At 42.1% G+C, this 16,969-nt stretch overlaps 1 protein-coding gene across 5 annotated transcripts in view; it reads left to right on the forward strand.

Annotated features, from left to right (window-relative positions):
* DCDC2 (doublecortin domain containing 2) overlaps positions 1–16,969 on the forward strand; it is a 109,987-nt gene that overhangs the window by 15,374 nt on the left and 77,644 nt on the right. For all 5 annotated transcript variants that reach the window (XM_075921152.1, XM_075921153.1, XM_075921151.1 and 2 more), the window contains one exon: positions 3,953–4,004. In XM_075921152.1, coding sequence (XP_075777267.1) covers positions 3,953–4,004 — 52 coding nt within the window. The remainder of the gene's footprint in view (positions 1–3,952; positions 4,005–16,969) is intronic.

Below are 16,969 nucleotides of genomic sequence, written 5' to 3' on the forward strand. Positions count from 1 at the left end.
ATGCTGGTCTGTCTGCTGTGAGACCAGTTCTTACAAGGGAGTTGTGAACTTAATTTACACTTGTAAGAGAGATAACTAAATTGGAATTACTGAGTATTCTTTTCTCAGTGGGAAATTCCTCTTCCAGGGACTGTGTGTGTGTTCGAATCAACATGGGTGCCAGCCGGGGGCAGTTCTCGCAGCCTCGAGGCCAGCTTATTGACTTAATCGCTCTCTCTCCACATATCTGTGGTTTTTTTCAGCTTCTCAGGATCAGATGAGCCAGCATAGACTATGCTGATTTTCTTGCTCCTTCTCTGTCCTGTATGCTTCAGGAACCTCAGAGAGGCAAATAAGATGGATGTGATGGGGGGGGGGTGTCTGTCTGGCTACAATCTACCAACACACTTGTAACTGCTTTCAAGAAAATCTGTTGGGGGAGATGTTGTTCTGAACTCGGCTCCTCTGTAGATGCACATACAACTAACTCCCAAAAGACAATGCCACTGAGTAGATCCTGCACTGAATGCTGATCCCCTGTGGATGCATGGGTGGCTTCCAACTGAAAGTGCTCATGGGCAAATCCCTGCACTGAGCATTGCCCAGCTGAATCTGATGCTGCTGACAAAGACAGCTTAAAGGAGACTCTGTTGAACTCCAGCCACCTGCCAGCTCATCTTTAATTTCTGCAAGAAGTGCCAAAATGAAGCGCTGTGTTGAGCGGAGGTGGGCAGTAATTTCTGATGGGGGATGGCCACTCCAAGAATTTGGTAAATGGTCACAGGCTGCACTTTTCTAAGATATTTATGGAGGAGATGCAGGGTCTGGGATGGAGGTTAGGTGCAGAAGGGAACTCAGGGTAGAGGATTTGGGTGCAGGAGAAGATGTGGGGTCTGGAAGGGAGTTTGAGTGACAGACGGGGTTGTGACCTGAGGCAGGGGATAGGGGTACAGAGTTTGGGAAGGGGGTTGGCTGTCATAGCTCCACACACTGCTCAAAGCAACTGGCTGCTGGGGCCAGTGTGTGTATATCTCTGTGCTATGCCTCTTGTGGAGACGGAACAGTGGTTCTCCCTGTGCTGCACACTTGCAACCACTGCCTCTGCAGCTTCCATTGGCCAGTTTCTGGACATTGGGAGTTGCAAGGATTGTGGACAAAGTTAATTTAACTTGGGTGCTTTGTTCAAGGAGTTGAATTTCAAGTTCCTAAGCTTCAGGGTTTTTTTTTAACTCTGATTTTCTTGAAAGGCAATATATGGTCAAACAAAGTGTACCACAGTCCAAACTTCATCTTATCAAAGCTTTTTGCATGGCAATATAGGTTTCAGTGTCCTGCAGAATGTATGAATAGAAGCATGTTCTTACAAGTGAAACGTTGTGAAGGGTAGCTGATTCTACTACATGACTGCAAGGTCAATAAGCACTGAAAGTCAAAGGGACTTATACTCCTAAGTCATTTAAGTGCTTTTAAGAATGGGATTTTGGTTCATAAGTAAATTAAATGATTTTGAAAATGTTACCTAATGGAGAACACCTCCATTATCAAAGGAGAATGAAGGTTGGTTTCAAATCTGTCATACAGCTACTACCAGAGGCTGATCAGAAAGGTGGAGTCCTTGAGCAGGGAACAGAGTTAGCACCCTGACAGGAATCCTAGCACAACATCTATTTACTGGCCTTCATCACAATAGCATCTGAGCTTCTTCCTAATAACTGGAATAGTGAGAGTCTGTTTTCACCAGGGCAGGGACCTCCTGACTCTAGTTGGTGACTCTTGTTTTTGTATGGTCTCTGACTTGTAAGCACATACGTGTGGGAAGTAGTGGTGGGGAGGTGCTACAGCATTCCCAGGTTTTTGCAATTGGCTTTCCGAAGGGAGACGGGCTACAGCCAGGTGTACCCGGTTGCTGCTTGCTCTTCTTTCCATTCCCTTGGCTATCAGAGAGCGAAGGGAAAGTACAGGCAGTCCCCGGGTTACGTACAAGATAGGGACTGTAGGTTTGTTCTTAAGTTGAATCTGTATGTAAGTCGGAACTGGCGTCCAGATTCAGCCGCTGCTGAAACTGATCAGTTTCAACAGTGGCTGAATCTGGACGCCAGTTCTGACTTACATACAGATTCAACTTAAGAACCCCAGGCATCCCCAAGTCAGCTGCTGCTGAAACTGATCAGCGGCTGATTCCAGGAAGCCTGGGGCAGGGGCTTCCTGTAGTCAGCGCTGGTCAGTTTCAGCAGCGGCTGACTTGGGGACGCCTGGGGCAGAGCAGCTGGGGTGCTGCTGGGTTGGTCCAGTAGCGCCGCCACTGGACCAACCCAGCAGCACCCAAGCTGCTCTGCCCCAGGCGTCCTGATTCAGCCGCTGCTGAAACTGACCAGCAGTGGCTGAATCAGGACGCCTGGGGCAGAGCAGCTGGAGTGCTGCCGGGTTGGTCCCGTAGTGCCCAGAGCGGCGCTACGGGACCAACTGGCAGCACCCCAGCTGCTGTACCACAGGCGCCTGGAGCAAAGCGGCGGAGCACTGGGGCAGTGGGACAGCCAAGACGCGCCGTGGCTGTCCTGCTGCCCTCGGGCTCCGCGGCTTTGCTCTGCTTTGCTCCCCCTCTCCCTGGTCTGCAGACCAGGGGGATGGGGAGCAAAGCGGCGGAACACGCGGGCAGCGGGCAGCCCAGACACGTCTGGGCTGTCCGCTGCCCGCGTGTTCCGCCGCTTTGCTTCCTCTCCCTGGTCTGCTGGAGACCAGGGAGAGGGCCCCGTTCGTAAGTGCGGATCCGACATAAGTCGGATCCGCGTATCTCGGGGACTGCCTGTACACAGCTTGTGTGCATTCATCTCACTCCTGGTATGGGAAGGAGGCAGAGGAGTAATTCACACAAGCTGGGGTCCCATTACCAGGCCAGCGCTCTGCAGCCAGCTTCAGCTGTGGCCAGAGTTGCCAACTCTCCTGAATTGGACTAGGGATGTTAAATTTAATTTAATCAACTGATCAATTAGATTTTCCATTGACTAGTCGATTAGTTGATAAGTGTGGGAGCCGCAGTGGGGTTAGCTCCCGCCCCCAGGAGCTAACCAGAGCCAGCAGGCTCTTAATACATTTAAAAGGCTGAAGCACATTGTGGGGGACCCGGTGTGAGCCGGGCCAGCTGATTTTGGCTTGCGCTGGGTTCCCCCCCCCCCCCCCCCCCGCTGTGCACCAGCCTTAAATGTATAAAGGTTGGAGCACATCAGAGGACCCACGAGCCGGGAATCAGCTGTCTTGGCTCGCACTGGGTACCCCCCCGCCCCGTGTTTATGATTTTTAAATGTATTAAGAACCAGCAGGGTATTAATACATTTAAAAAGCAGAGGCACAACATCTGGGACTGGGCGTGAGCCAGGAATCAGCTGATTCCTTCCTCGTGCCCAGTCCCTGCTACCCCCCTGCCTCCCCTGTCCCCCACGGAGATGGTGCTGGGGGGAACCGGCTTTTAAGCCGGCTCCCCCCAGCACTAGCTCCTATTCCTCACCCTTGCTGCCTCTGATAGAGACAGCAAGGGGTGGGGGAGAAGCAACTAGTCGAGGGACTAGTCGACTATCCAATAAGCTTTTGCCATTTGTGGCAGTGGTGTCTGGTCCAGGGGAGTTGGCAACCTTACACGTGGGGGTGTGAGGCGAACAGGGGTAAGGGGAGGAGGAGTGGAGTTTACCACTCTCACCTTAATATAGTTCCAGCACCACTGTGTAAGTATTTGGTAAGCTTTTGTCATTAGAATCCTGAATTAAGGGCACTCTGTGCTATTGTGGCATGGCTCCTTTTCAGTGCTGCAAGTGGTCAGTTTGTGTTGGTGTAAAATTTTGATTAATTATAGGTGAAGGCTCCCTACAGATTATTTTACTCACGATAATTTAATTAAATATAAGAAAAATATTTTTGTTGAGATTAAATGTTGCTATACGTAACCTATACCATTCTTTTCTCTCTCCCTCCCCCACCCCAGCTATCTGGATATAGGTGAGACGAAGAAAAAGCCTGCAGAAGTCAATAATGAGGTAATGAGACTTAACTATTTAAAAACATCTGGCATTAATATTAGTGTCATTTTTATATTTCGGATTGAAAATTTCAATTTGTGATTGGGTATCTCATGTCCAGAAATGCTCCAAAGCAAGTTCTTTAACATCATGAAGATATTATTGAGGTAACTTTTAGCCCCACTCACACTTCTCACATTTTAATTCTGATTGTGATGAACCGGTTCTCTTCCTTTCAACTCTGACACCTGGCTGGTCAAGCAATAACGCATCAACACAAACATTTTGGTTCTGTCCTCATCTGATCTGGTTAGAAAATTGAACTCTTTGCTGTGGAAAACTTGGATGAAAATGAAACAAGGGTTTTTTGAAAAAAAAAAAAAAAATCCAAGGTTTCCATTTTCCTTCTGACAAATTTTAGGAAGGTTCTTGAAATGTTCTGTGAAAGCAGACAGTTTTTTTTTAACGTGATGTAGTCAGAAACCGAACTATTTATCAAAAGATCATTTGGTGGAATCAGAAATCCCAACCAGAGCCTCCAGATTCACCTGTATCTTTTGAACAGTGGCAGTACAGTATCAAAGAAGGAAGGATATTTAGTTTTTCATTCTTCCAATATTGTGGAGAAGTAAGTGTGTGTTCTGCAGTGGTATAATCCTATTTTAAATGATGTATGTGAAAATGTGAGTCTTTTGCTTATTAATACAAGTAACATCTAAGAGTACTATGCATGAAATAATTTTTCAGTTTACTTACATTGCACAGGAGCAGCCCTTTACGGGAAAGTATTTTCAGTATCTCCCCGTAGTCAGTTCTTTCCCCCTGCTATTAATCTTAATGTAATGAAGTGGCACCCACCTCTCACGAGTGCCTTTCTAGGTTGGGTATGTCTGCAGTCTTTAAACAGTCCTATATATCCAGGCTTTCTACCTAGAGGCAATGATTTCACTCTTGGTCTCTTTAGGCCTCAGCTCTTCATCTGGGCCTCTGAACTGTTCAGTTCTCCTTCTGGGATATTTCTTGCTGGACAATTGTAGCTACTTTCCCAGTGGCCTAAGGGAAGGACTGGGCCCACCCCCACTCCAGATTCTGGCCTAAGGATCCTACAAATAGCCGCCACACTTCCCTGTTGCTCCAGCCTTCACTGATACATCACCCTTTCTGTAGGGCTGAAGTCTTCTATTCTGTCCCAGCAGCCAGCCAGAAGCTCCTTTTTGCTCCCCTGGTCCTTGCGGGCACTGAGCTGTCCAGGGTGCTGTAGTTCCCTTGGCTAGCCAGGAGCACCATCTACACTCCTCTGGCTCTAGCAAGGAACTGACTCTGGGCTGCTCCTTTTTATACTAACCTGCAACCTTCTGATTGGCTAGACTTTCACAGTCTCTCTAGACTGCTCAGAGGACTCATCTTGACTGCTCCTTTCCTGGGGAGGGAGTGGCAGGAAAGGAGCAGTAAAGATTAGGCTTATCTTTACACCCCATCACAGCTTCACACAGTGAAAGGGAGAGTGAAGCATTTAAAAAAAAATGAGATTAAACACTGACTTACCTTGCCAAGGGCCTCTGCTGTGTCCCTGAGGGCAATAGAGAACTAAGAAACTTTGCACAAGAAAGAAGTTGCCAGAGTACAAACATGGACTGTGCAAACTTTCCCACAGCATTTGTTGATGAAGCCTGTTCCTGACCTGCAGTATTTATATCATTCCAGTGCTGGGTTTCTTCTGAGCCAAGTCTATGAATCTGGCTGAAATGAATTGACTTATTTGTGGTACGGTAAGGTGGACAAATGGAAACTAGGGTGAAATCATCACATGGATACTTAGTTGTGATCCAAATCAGAATGTAAATTTCTAGTTAGAGGAGGAAAGGTTTGTGCACTTACCCACTGCTGCACTTGTCTTAACATCCAACTCATACATGCAACACAATGGTGCAGAGTAATGTGAGCTGAAATTATTAGTTCTCAAAAGAGTTAAGGATCTGTGTCATGCCATGTTTATAGTGGGGCACTGCAGGGAACAAAGAAGAATGCCTCCCACATCTCAAGGGTGAGCTCTGCATTGCTAGATCAGATAGAGTGATTTGTAATTTTCTCTTTGAATATAATGGGATACATTTTCACTGAGATGTACAACCCCATTTATTAATTGAAAGCATTGCATGCCTAATCCCCATTGTACATTGCTGAAAAGGTGCCTCAAGGTGCCCTTCTTGGGCTATGTACACACTACAGCTCAAGTTGGTGTGACTTACATGCTCACAGGTATGAATAAGCCTCCTCCTAAGCAATGTAAGTTACACATCTTTAGCACTGGTGTGGAGAGCGCTATATCATCAGGAGAGCTTCTTTTTATGACATAGCTACTGCTGCTCACAGGGACTGCAGTAATTAAGTTAATGGGAGAGCTCTCTCCTGGCTAAACATTTGCACTAGCAGTGTTACAGAGATGCAGATGTGTCAATGCAGCTGCATTGCTGTAAGCTTTATAGTCTAGTCAAAGCCAGTTTGTGGATGGCCTTTGGCCCTGGAATACACTACCACTGAATATCAGGATGGTTGCAGGTTTCACGACTCTTACGGCAAGATGCACCCCTTTAAGCAGGGCTTTTTGAAGTGGTAGAGTACTGTAATAGTCTTTGGAGACTGGGCCAATATGTGTAGGAAGCTTTAAAAAAGGAAGAAGCATTAGGTTCATTTTACGGCATATTAGGGCATGATGTAATACTTACCATGTCTGGAGTGAAGTCTTGGCTCCTCTGAAGTCAGTTGCAAAACTCCAACTGAGCTCAGTGGGGCCAGGATTTGACAACTCTGTAGTGTTTCTTGAAGCAAAGATATTGTATGGATTAGACATGCAGATAGATAAGCTATTTTCTCATTGATGCAGTTATTCTTTACCTACTGTTGCAAGTTTGATGATAAAGGCCTTTATTGTTTCCTCTTGACATTTGTTTAATTTCCTTGTTATGTTACAATGCCTATTCTCAGCAGTCACATGTCTCTGACATAGGCCTTAGAGTTCAGTGTTGACTGTAGGGCTGTCCAGAAAATAAAAATTATGCTATGTACATAAAAAAAAAAGTAAAGGTTTTGGAATTTGTTTTCATTCTCTTGGTGTCTCTTTGATTTTGACTAGGAATTCCATGCTGGACATGAAACATTTTCTAGGCAAAAAGTTTTGGTTTCCTGAACATCTCTAATAGACTTCCATATGTCAATTTGCATTTTATTTGCACTTTGGATTTTGGTCATAATCGCCACAGTATCTAACACAGGTATAACTCTTAATCCATGTAATTAATGTATCTGAGTATAGGAGTCTAAAAATAAAATGAAACCAAATAATCTGTAAACATTAATCCAGGAATATAAAGAGCAGCTATATGGCACAACTGTTTTCAATTCATTAACCTTTCATTTCTGAAAATCTCCTATCTAATGGTTACTACCAAGAACTTTAATCTTCAGATTTGTTCAGGTTAAAATAACTTTTTGATTATGCAAGTTGGTTTTACTTTTTTCAAATACACTGCTTCATTTTTATGGAATTAAAAATAAACCTGAATATAGGGAGGAGGCAGAGCACCAAAACCCAATATTTTGTTTTTATTGCTATATGCTATGCATTTTTATTCCAAGCACCCTGTGGGACTTTTCAATGCTGGTCCACAAAGCTGCTTTGAGATCATAAGACATTATATAAATAAAACCTTCCTAGTTTAATTGAAAATCAATATTTGCATAAGAGAAAGAGAGAAAATTGGTAAGGAAAGGTATTTATGACCCAGCTCAACAGGGCATATCCTTTCAATTTTCTGAGAGGTTAAGAAAAAAAGCAGAGAAAACTATATTATAATTTGTTTATTTGATTAATTAATTATTTGTATTACACTAGCCCATCCACTATACAGGGCTGTATAGTACTAGATGTTGACCTAGGAGTTTCACAAGTGGCTCCAAGCCACCATCAGGATAAAGGAAGCTTTTGTTCTAAATACAACTGCCACTGCCTTGACTCATCTTGCTGTGTTAAGGAGGGTGAGGCAACATCAGTCCTCCCCATAAGCTCCATCTCTTCCTAAGCCTTCCTAGAAAGAAGAGGGCACCCTCATCCCTCAGCACAAAGGCAACACAAGGATTACTATACTGGGTCTGACCAGTAGTCCTTATAGCCCAATATCTAGTCTGCTATAGTGGCCAGTACCAGAGCTTCAAGGGAAGTGGACAGTACAGGACAGCTAGAATTCTTTCTTCATGTTTTTAAGCAGTCTAGGATTTAGGGTAGACCTGAGCATGAAGTTGCATCCCTGACCATTTTGGCTGATTTAATTCTCTATTTATTTTAGTTCTGAATTTATTTATCTTTTTTATCTTTTGAACCCAGTTATATTTTTGGTCATCACAAATTCCATGCCATTGGGTTCCACAAGTTAAAGTACTTCCTCTTGTTTACTCTGTTTTAAACCTGCTGCTTAATAATTTAATTGCATGATCGTTGGGTTTTGTATTGTGGGAAAGGGAAAAATAACACTTCTCTATTAACTTTTCCCACACCAGTCATAATTTTATGGACCTCTATCATATCCCCTTCTCTTAGTTTCCCTTTTCTAAATCGAGTAGCTCTAATCTTTTTAGTTTCTCTTCATATGGAAGCTGTTCAGTATTTTAGATAATCTTTTTGCCCTCCTCTGAACCTTTTCCAGTTCCACTTACCTTTTTTGAAATGGGGTAGCTGGAAATGGTATTCAAAATGTGGGTGCACCATAGATTTATATAATAGCATTATGATATTTTCTGTCTTATTTTCTATCCTTTTTTCTAATAGCTCTTAATATTCTGTTAGACTTTTTGACCTCTGTTGTGTATTGAATGGAAATTTTTGGCAAAATGTCCAAGGTGATGCCAAAATCTCTGAAGTGTAAACAGCTCATTTAGAACACATCATTGTAAATATGTAGTTGGGATTATTTTTTCTAATGTGCATTATTTTGCATTTATCAGTGTTGAATTTCATCTGCCATTTTGTAGCCTGGACACCCAGTTTTGTGAGATTCCTCTAACTCTGTGCAGTGAGCCTTGAGCCACGTACGTACTCCCACTTATGTTGGCAAAACCTGTGTCACTAAGGAGTGTGAAAAAACCTCCCCCGAACGACATAAATTATGTTGCACAAGTAGTAGTCTGTACAGTGTGATGTCAGTAGGAAGGTGCTTGCTGCAGGTGGTAGACAGGGCTTTCTCTTTAGAGCAGTGTTTCTCAAAGTAGTTTGCAGAGCCACTCTGAGAAACCTGCTAACTGGCCTCTCCGGTTTATTTACCGGTTCCGCGGCAACAGAGCCTCGCGGCTCCCATTGGCTCCGGTTTGCCATTTGCAGCCAAGGTAAGCTGCAGGAAACGGTGTGCCTGAGCCTTTGCATCCTGTGGCTCCTCTTGGCTGCAAATGGCGAACCAGAGCTAATGCGAGCCATGAGGCTCCATTGCCGCGAAGCCGGTAAATAAACAAACTGGAGAGGCCAGTAAGCAGGTTTCTCAGAGTGGCTCTGCCGACTACTTTGAGAAACATTGCTTTAGAACCACATTCAGTTTTTAAAAATAGACAAAACATAGGGCAGTATTCCATTACATATCCTTGCAGTGACAAGGATTACCTCTTGGACTGGTTCACATTCTCCAGGTGGGGGTGGGGGTGGAGGGTGAGAGAGAAAGAGAGAGAGAATTACCGGGGAAGAAGTTTTTTATGTGGATCAGGATTCCTATTCATTCACAAACTGCTGTCTCCCTCCTTCTCATTCCCCACCATTTTCTCATTTATCATGATAGAGAAATAACAAGACGCATATCCCAGCATTGTGGTAGCTCCTCCATTTTTAAGGTTGAAGCTAGCTTCCTATCAAAAATCAGATTTCAACATTCCTTAATTTCCCTAGCAACTAGGTGAATCCCCAGAATTGTCACATGGGTGATTTTCTGGGAAGTTTTGAGGAAAAACCTGAAGAAGAATTTGATGGCATCAAAAACAGGACTATGTAGCACTTTAAAGACTAACAAGATGGCTTAATAGGCGATGAGCTTTTGTTGGCCAGACCCACTTCCTCAGATCAAATAGTGGCCCACGAAAGCTCATCACCTATTAAACCATCTTGTTAGTCTTTAAAGTGCTGTTTTTTGTTTCAGCTACACCAGACTAACCAGGCTACATTTCTGTCACTATTCTTGATGGCATCAGATTCTCAGCTATGCCCAATATTAGCCAGACTCAGTAGCAGAGGTAAAGGAGAATGCAAAGGAGACAGCTGTGGCTCCCTGATCCTGGGGCAAATTGCAAACCTCAGGGCTGCTGTAAATTACGCTGAGAGGCCCTTTATTGACTTTTATTCCAACACGGACAAAATATACCTTTATTCCTCCATCAGTATTGATGGAGGAAAATATTGTAGTGTAATAACATTTTACCCTCAATCAATCTACAACTTTGGTGCGACATATTTCCCAGGTATCTTTCTGTCCTACAGTTCTTTTGGCAGCAGAATTCATTTTGAAGGAACACATTCCTTTTGTAGTTAAGATCATCTACTCTACGTGTGCATCTCAAATGAGGTGTTTAACTAGCTAATCTCTGGGGGGAATGTCGGTCAACACTGTTACCATTTGATTAATATAAAGAAAGCACAATTGTTTGTAACGAACAAAAAGGGCAATCAAGTGATCCATTCCCTGTCATCCCATCTCAGCTTCTGTTAGAAGCTTAGGGGCACCCAGAGGATTGAGTTGCATCCCTTACCACCTTGGCTAATAGTCACTGGTGGACCCATCCTTCACACACTTAACTAATTCTTTTTTGAACCCAGTCACACTTTTGGCTTTCATAACATCCTCAGGCAACAAATTCCACAGGTTGTGAGAAGAAGTACTTCCTTATATTTGTTTTAAACTTGCTGCCTATTAATTTGATTGAGTAACCTATAGTTCTTGTGTTACATGGAGAAGTAAATAATACTTCCCTATTCACTTTCTCCATACCACTCATGCTTTTATAGACTTCTATCATATCTTCTCTTAGGCTTTGTCTACACTACACAACTTTTAGTTTGTCACTAGAAGTTAGACAGTGTAAATGCTGTTTGTCAGCACTTTTGCAGATAAACTTCTGCTCCCTAGGAGCGAGCGCTGTGGCAAAGTTTTTGTTGTTCAGGGTTTTGGTTTTGTTTTGAAGCACCAGAGAACAACCTTTTGTTGCTCAATTGCCAATGTAGACAAAGCCTGAGTAATCTCTTTTCTAAGCTGAACAGTCTCCATTTTTAAAATTTGCCTTTGAGAAATATACTCAATTGAAAAAGAAATAAGATGTTATGGATGACAGATTTGAACATACCAAAGTAAGCATCTGTGAAATGAGTCATAAGCTTTTATTTGAATGAGAATTTTACTGTAATATTAAAGCATCAGTTTGTTGTTACTGATAAGTGCAAATGAAGATTATAAGTGTTTATATGGAATGACATCTATTCTACAGAGTTTTTAGGTGATCCTGTATTAAGGCCTGATTGTATTGTTATATTTGTCATTAAAAGCTAATTGATGGATTTTTCCTAAACAGCACAACCTTCAATTGCAATTGTTTTATCAATTGATCACTTTTTGACATAGATTTCAGGAGTCAGGTCAGATCATCTAGTTTGACCTCCTGCACATCACAGACAATAGAACCACACCCACTCACGGGTGTAGTAGCCCATAACCTCTGGCTGAGTTACTTGAAGTCCTCAGATCTTGATTTAAAATATTCAAGTTACAAAGAAGCCACCATTTAGCTTAGTTCAAATCAGCTTGTGCCCCATGCTGCACAGGTCAGTTGTAGGTTCTCATTTTGTGAGCCATAATGCAATGATGCGTTTTCTTTCAGTAGTTGTTAATATTGTGAACAAGTATCACTGTTTGTTGGTTATGATATTTGGTTATGATATTTGGAGGTGTGTCATACTAGTTTGAGGCTTTCATTGAAATATGTCATAGGATTTCTATGCGCTTTCATGTGCACGTCCAAAATGTGTGGGTCTGGGGGCAGGTCCAGAAGATGAATGTTAGTGGCCAGTATGCCCACAGATTCTTCAGCAGAGGTTAGTGATTGCTAGAGTGTAGAAGAAACATTTTGATATATTTCCATGGGAATTCTCTCCAAAGCACGGTGAGGAGGTATGCATATAGGCATTTCGGAGGATGTCTGCCATTTTCTGCAGTATCCTGGAATTCTGCTCCCCGTTTTTCATTTATATGTTGCGACTTAATTATTTTAGAATTCCTGAGAACTACATAAAGTCTGACATGTAATTCTCTGGATCTCCCTGTCTGAGCGTTTTCAGTGCCTCTTTCAGAGCCTGTCAGAATAGACATTATCGATGGCACAATATGTCTGTCTTGTCTACACTGATGTGTAGATAGTGTTGTAACTGGGTGAATTTGTAATAATTTGATCTGGGAGTTGATATTAGGAGCTCTGTTTCTTATATGATTAATTCCTTAATTCTTGGTAGACCTTTTGTTCTGACATGATTGCACGTCTTATATATGTAAACAAACATGAAATATTTATAATAAAATCCAGTATTCATGCTTTCTGTGCTTATTGGAAGTTTTCTATTTAGGGTTACCTGACAAATAGCTCCCATACATAGCCACTGAGAAGAAGTTGCTATTATGTAGACACTGTTAGGGAACTGTTGATTTGATTCTTACATTTTTAGCCATTGAGAATTGAGAATTAATTTCCATTTCTTCTGCAGAGGAAAAAATATTTAAAGAGACTTCTGAGAACAACTGAGAAATGGATGAAATATTTCATTTTTCAGTGCTCTCAGAATGCAGATGAAGATGGGATAGGCTTTGCCAGGCCAAATTAATCCACATGGAAGCAAAATTGTCCTGATTTTCAGAAGTAAACCATTACAGTTTCTGTTATAAAAAATATTATACACAAAATATTGATGAATGTTTTGAAGCAATTTAGTTGTATGATTGACATCCATTCAACTGCCATACAAATATGCCAGATAAAGGCTCTTTCAATATTCTGTGTTGCTCCACATCTTAAAAGCCTTATTTCTTTCACCATTTGCTTCAGGAAATGAAGTATGAAATTCCTCATTTTCTAAAGATAGATATTATATTAAAATGTTGTTGTTGGTATACAGTATGAAATTGTTAAAATATAGGGTACAGATTGTGGCAAGCTTGCAAAATGAAGCATTTGATGTTTCTTAAACCTCTGGAGCAACATCTTTATGAGTAAAATTTTGCATGGCATTGTTTGGTAGTTAGTATCCTGGTAACATAATTAGTAAACAAGCCATGCAAACATAGCTGCTGTTCCGAATGTTCATAATCAAGCTAATACCAGTAAGAATCAGTATGGAATTGACCAGATGGTATCTTTGGGTTTGTACATGCTGCCAGTTGAGATTATATAATTTGGAAAGCTAATCGCTCTGCAGTCATGCGCATTAGCAGTGCATATGGAAAAGATTATCTTAATTTTTATAATTCTATATACCTTCGAAATGAGCTTACATGCAGACTGGTCCAAAGTCCTCTGAGGTCGACAGAAAGACTCCCATTGACCAAAATGAGTTTTGAATCAAGCCTATGCAGATTTTAGGTTTAGTACTGATTTTAACATAAGGGTAACTAATTAGTCTTCTAGGTAATTAATGTGGCTGATTTTTTTCCCAAGAAGGGAAACTATAATTTCAGCATTGGTTTTTTGTTTTTTTTTTTGGGAGGGGAGTAGGGTGTCTGATCCTGCAGTCAGTAAAGAGGTACAACTCCAGTAACTGCATGTAAATATTGGCCTTTTCTGAAAGCAGCACTGCCTTTCCCGAGTGTTCAAAATCACAAATCCGGCACATGCACACACATTGACATTGGATTAAAAATCATGACATTTAAAAAAAAATTTTTTTTTTTTTAAATTTGCTTTCTTGTTATTGAACCCTTAGGGTTCACATTTTCAAGCTTTTCTCTGCAGTCATAGAGGAGCAAAAACCTTTCTTTTATATTAAGTGAAGTTCAAACCTGATGGTGCCAGAAGGGAAAAGGGTGAAATACGCTGAGTAGAAGACACTCTAAGTCTGTCCATTCATTTTGAATGAAGAGAAATAGCAGAGTGAATTTGCCAAGATCCTTCTGCTCGTTCCTCATAGCAGATCCTCCCCATGCATTTAGTTTCTGATGAGGTTTCATGCGGTGATTATAGTGATCATTATTAATGCTCCTATAATGAATGTGATGATGGACAAGACAGAGTCATGAAATAGATCCTTAGCTGATATAAATCAGTATAATTATATTGAAGCCGGTGAAGCACCCAAATTTATACCAAATGAAAATGTGGCCATTAATCTGGCCCATAATCTCTGCTTTGGGGAGTTTACAGTGATACATGTTGAATATAGTAGAATTTTCCCTCCAGAACTTGCATATATGGGGCTAGATGCATATATGGGGCTAGATACACCCCCACAGGCACAAGGGTACAATTGGCAATGCCCTTCTAGTAACACAGGCAGCTGCTGCACAGTAAGATTTATTCTGGAGGTGAGTGGGGCACTGGGAAACCTTCTTTATGGTTTTCAGTGGAAGGGGGTAGCTTTAAATGCTTTTGGGGGCTCCCTAGAAGCCATGCTGTCAGAAGCTGCCTGGAAGATTTGTTTAATCAGCAAATACATTTTGGCCTGGCACTGCTTCTTTCCTGCTCAGCTATGCTCAATATGGATTGTGCTGATAGACTGAAGAAAAGATTGTGTGTAAGCTGAGGGAACCCAGCTCTCCATGGAAGAGCCAAATGCCAGGCTCTCCATGGAAACTGAGGGAACCCAGTGAGTTAATATGGCCCATGGATGTTAAGTGTTTCTTTAGCTAGCAGTTTCAGCCATCTCTAGGAATGCTTTATTTCAATGCCAATAGGGATGAGCCTCTGGCTAAAGATAAATAAATTGTGGACAGATCCACTGATACGTTGTGTTACACCCAGGGAAGTAATAGAGCTGTAAACCTAATTTAATTGATCAATCACTGGTTTGGGTCACTGGAATGGTACAAAACATTTAGAACATGCTGGTGAATCTGGTCCTGTATCTTTAAGAAGCATACATGAAGAACAGGAGTCATAAAAATCTTATATTTATATGGCAGATAAAATTGTTTCATATTCTTTGATAGCTTTTAAAATAAAATAAATTGGCATTTATCTTTTTTCTTTGTTTTTGACCATTGAACCATGAACCTACTTTCATTTGCATCACCAGCTTTGAACATCAAGATGTATATTAATGAGCTTTTGGTTCTTTTGACCCCAGTTCTACCCTTAGGGAATGCAAACATGTACTCTCAATTTTCCGGGGGTTAATAAACATTGTACAATGAACCATTGTAACAAACTGGCCAAGCCATGGCTCATTATATGAGCTGATAAGTTTGGAATGCAACACTGTGTTGAAATTTTTCAAATTTCCAAAGGTTTAGCTATATAGTAACATGAGTAATGTGACAAACACTAGTTTTCCCATAGACCTATAGTAATAGCTACCACAGTAGCAGATGGTCAGATCCTTTGCTGCCATACATTGGAATAGAACATATCAATTTTAATGAAGCTATGCTGATTTACACTAGCAGAGAATCTAGCCCAAAGAATGGCTTTTAGCAGCCTACCAGAATGTCTTCATACGTACATGTGGGTATGTGAAGGAAGGCTTGAAATTGTTCAGGTTAACCCCTTTGCTAAGGTATTTGTTTCTAACAGGACCAGGCAACAGACCACTTTAGTCATGTCAGGTTTTAGCTAGAGATTAAATTAATTTAATCAGTATAGCAACCTGGGCAGGTGTTGCCATACTTTCATTCTTTGGCTTAGATTTCTCTTTTAGGCTACATCTACACTGCAACGCTATTTTGGGATACCGGAGTATCCCGAAATAGCTATCCTGCATCTTAACAGCAAGCCCTTTATTTTGGGCTTGCTACTCTGAAGTCTCTGTAAACCTCATTCCACGAGGAGTAAGGGACATTTCAGAATAGCAGGTTATTTCAAAATTTGGAGTTGTGTAAACTAGGGAAGTGAAGGACTAGTTGATTAGTCAACTATCCGATAAGCAAATACATATCGACTAGTTGCTTCCCCCTGACTTGCTGCCTCTATCAGAAAGAGGCAGCGGGGAAGAGGGAGGTAGAGGAGGAGGTACTTCAAAGCGTCACTGCTGCTTGGAGCCTGGAGCCAAAATCGGGCTCCATGTGGTGCTGCTGCTTTGAAACGTCGCATGCAGCCTGGGACCAGCTGGGGTGACCTCAGGCTGCATGTGGCGTTTCAAAGCAGCAGCGCCGCGTGGAGCCCAGGACCAACTAGGGACTACCCCACTGACCCTGGACTCCGTGCGGTGCTGCCGCTTTGAAATGCTGCGGGGAGTTCGGCATCAGGCTTCCCGTGGCATTTCAAAGTGGCAGTGCCGCACAAAGCCTGGTGGGATCAGCTGGGGACTACCTTGCGGACCCCAGGCGATGCTTTCGCCTTTGAAGGGTAGCCCTCGGGCCTTGCTACACTTCAAAGGTGGAGGTGCTCTATTGACTAATCAAATAGTTGATGCAAAAGGCATCGACTTTTCGATATTTAACATCCTTAGTGTAGACCGCACCAAATTACGAAATAAGCTATTTCAAAATAAGATTGAAATAAGATTTGCACTTTGTGTCGCTCAAATTGCATATCTTATGTCAAACTACAGTGCAGTGTAGATGTAGCCTGTGATGGCAGATGTGCAGTCTTCTGTGATGCTTGCTGGACGGAGAAGACAAGCTAAGAAGGGTGCTTTCATTCTATTTTTAATTTTCCTCAAGATTGATGAAAGTCACGTAGATTTTAGTCTGTCAGTTTTCCCAGTGTGCCTTACACACACATACCTCTCCCTTTGCAGCAATCCACTCCTCCTCCTGTCTGGT

The sequence above is a fragment of the Pelodiscus sinensis genome, chromosome 2 (assembly GCF_049634645.1).
Source record: "Pelodiscus sinensis isolate JC-2024 chromosome 2, ASM4963464v1, whole genome shotgun sequence".
In the NCBI taxonomy this organism is placed as follows: Eukaryota; Metazoa; Chordata; order Testudines; family Trionychidae; genus Pelodiscus; species Pelodiscus sinensis.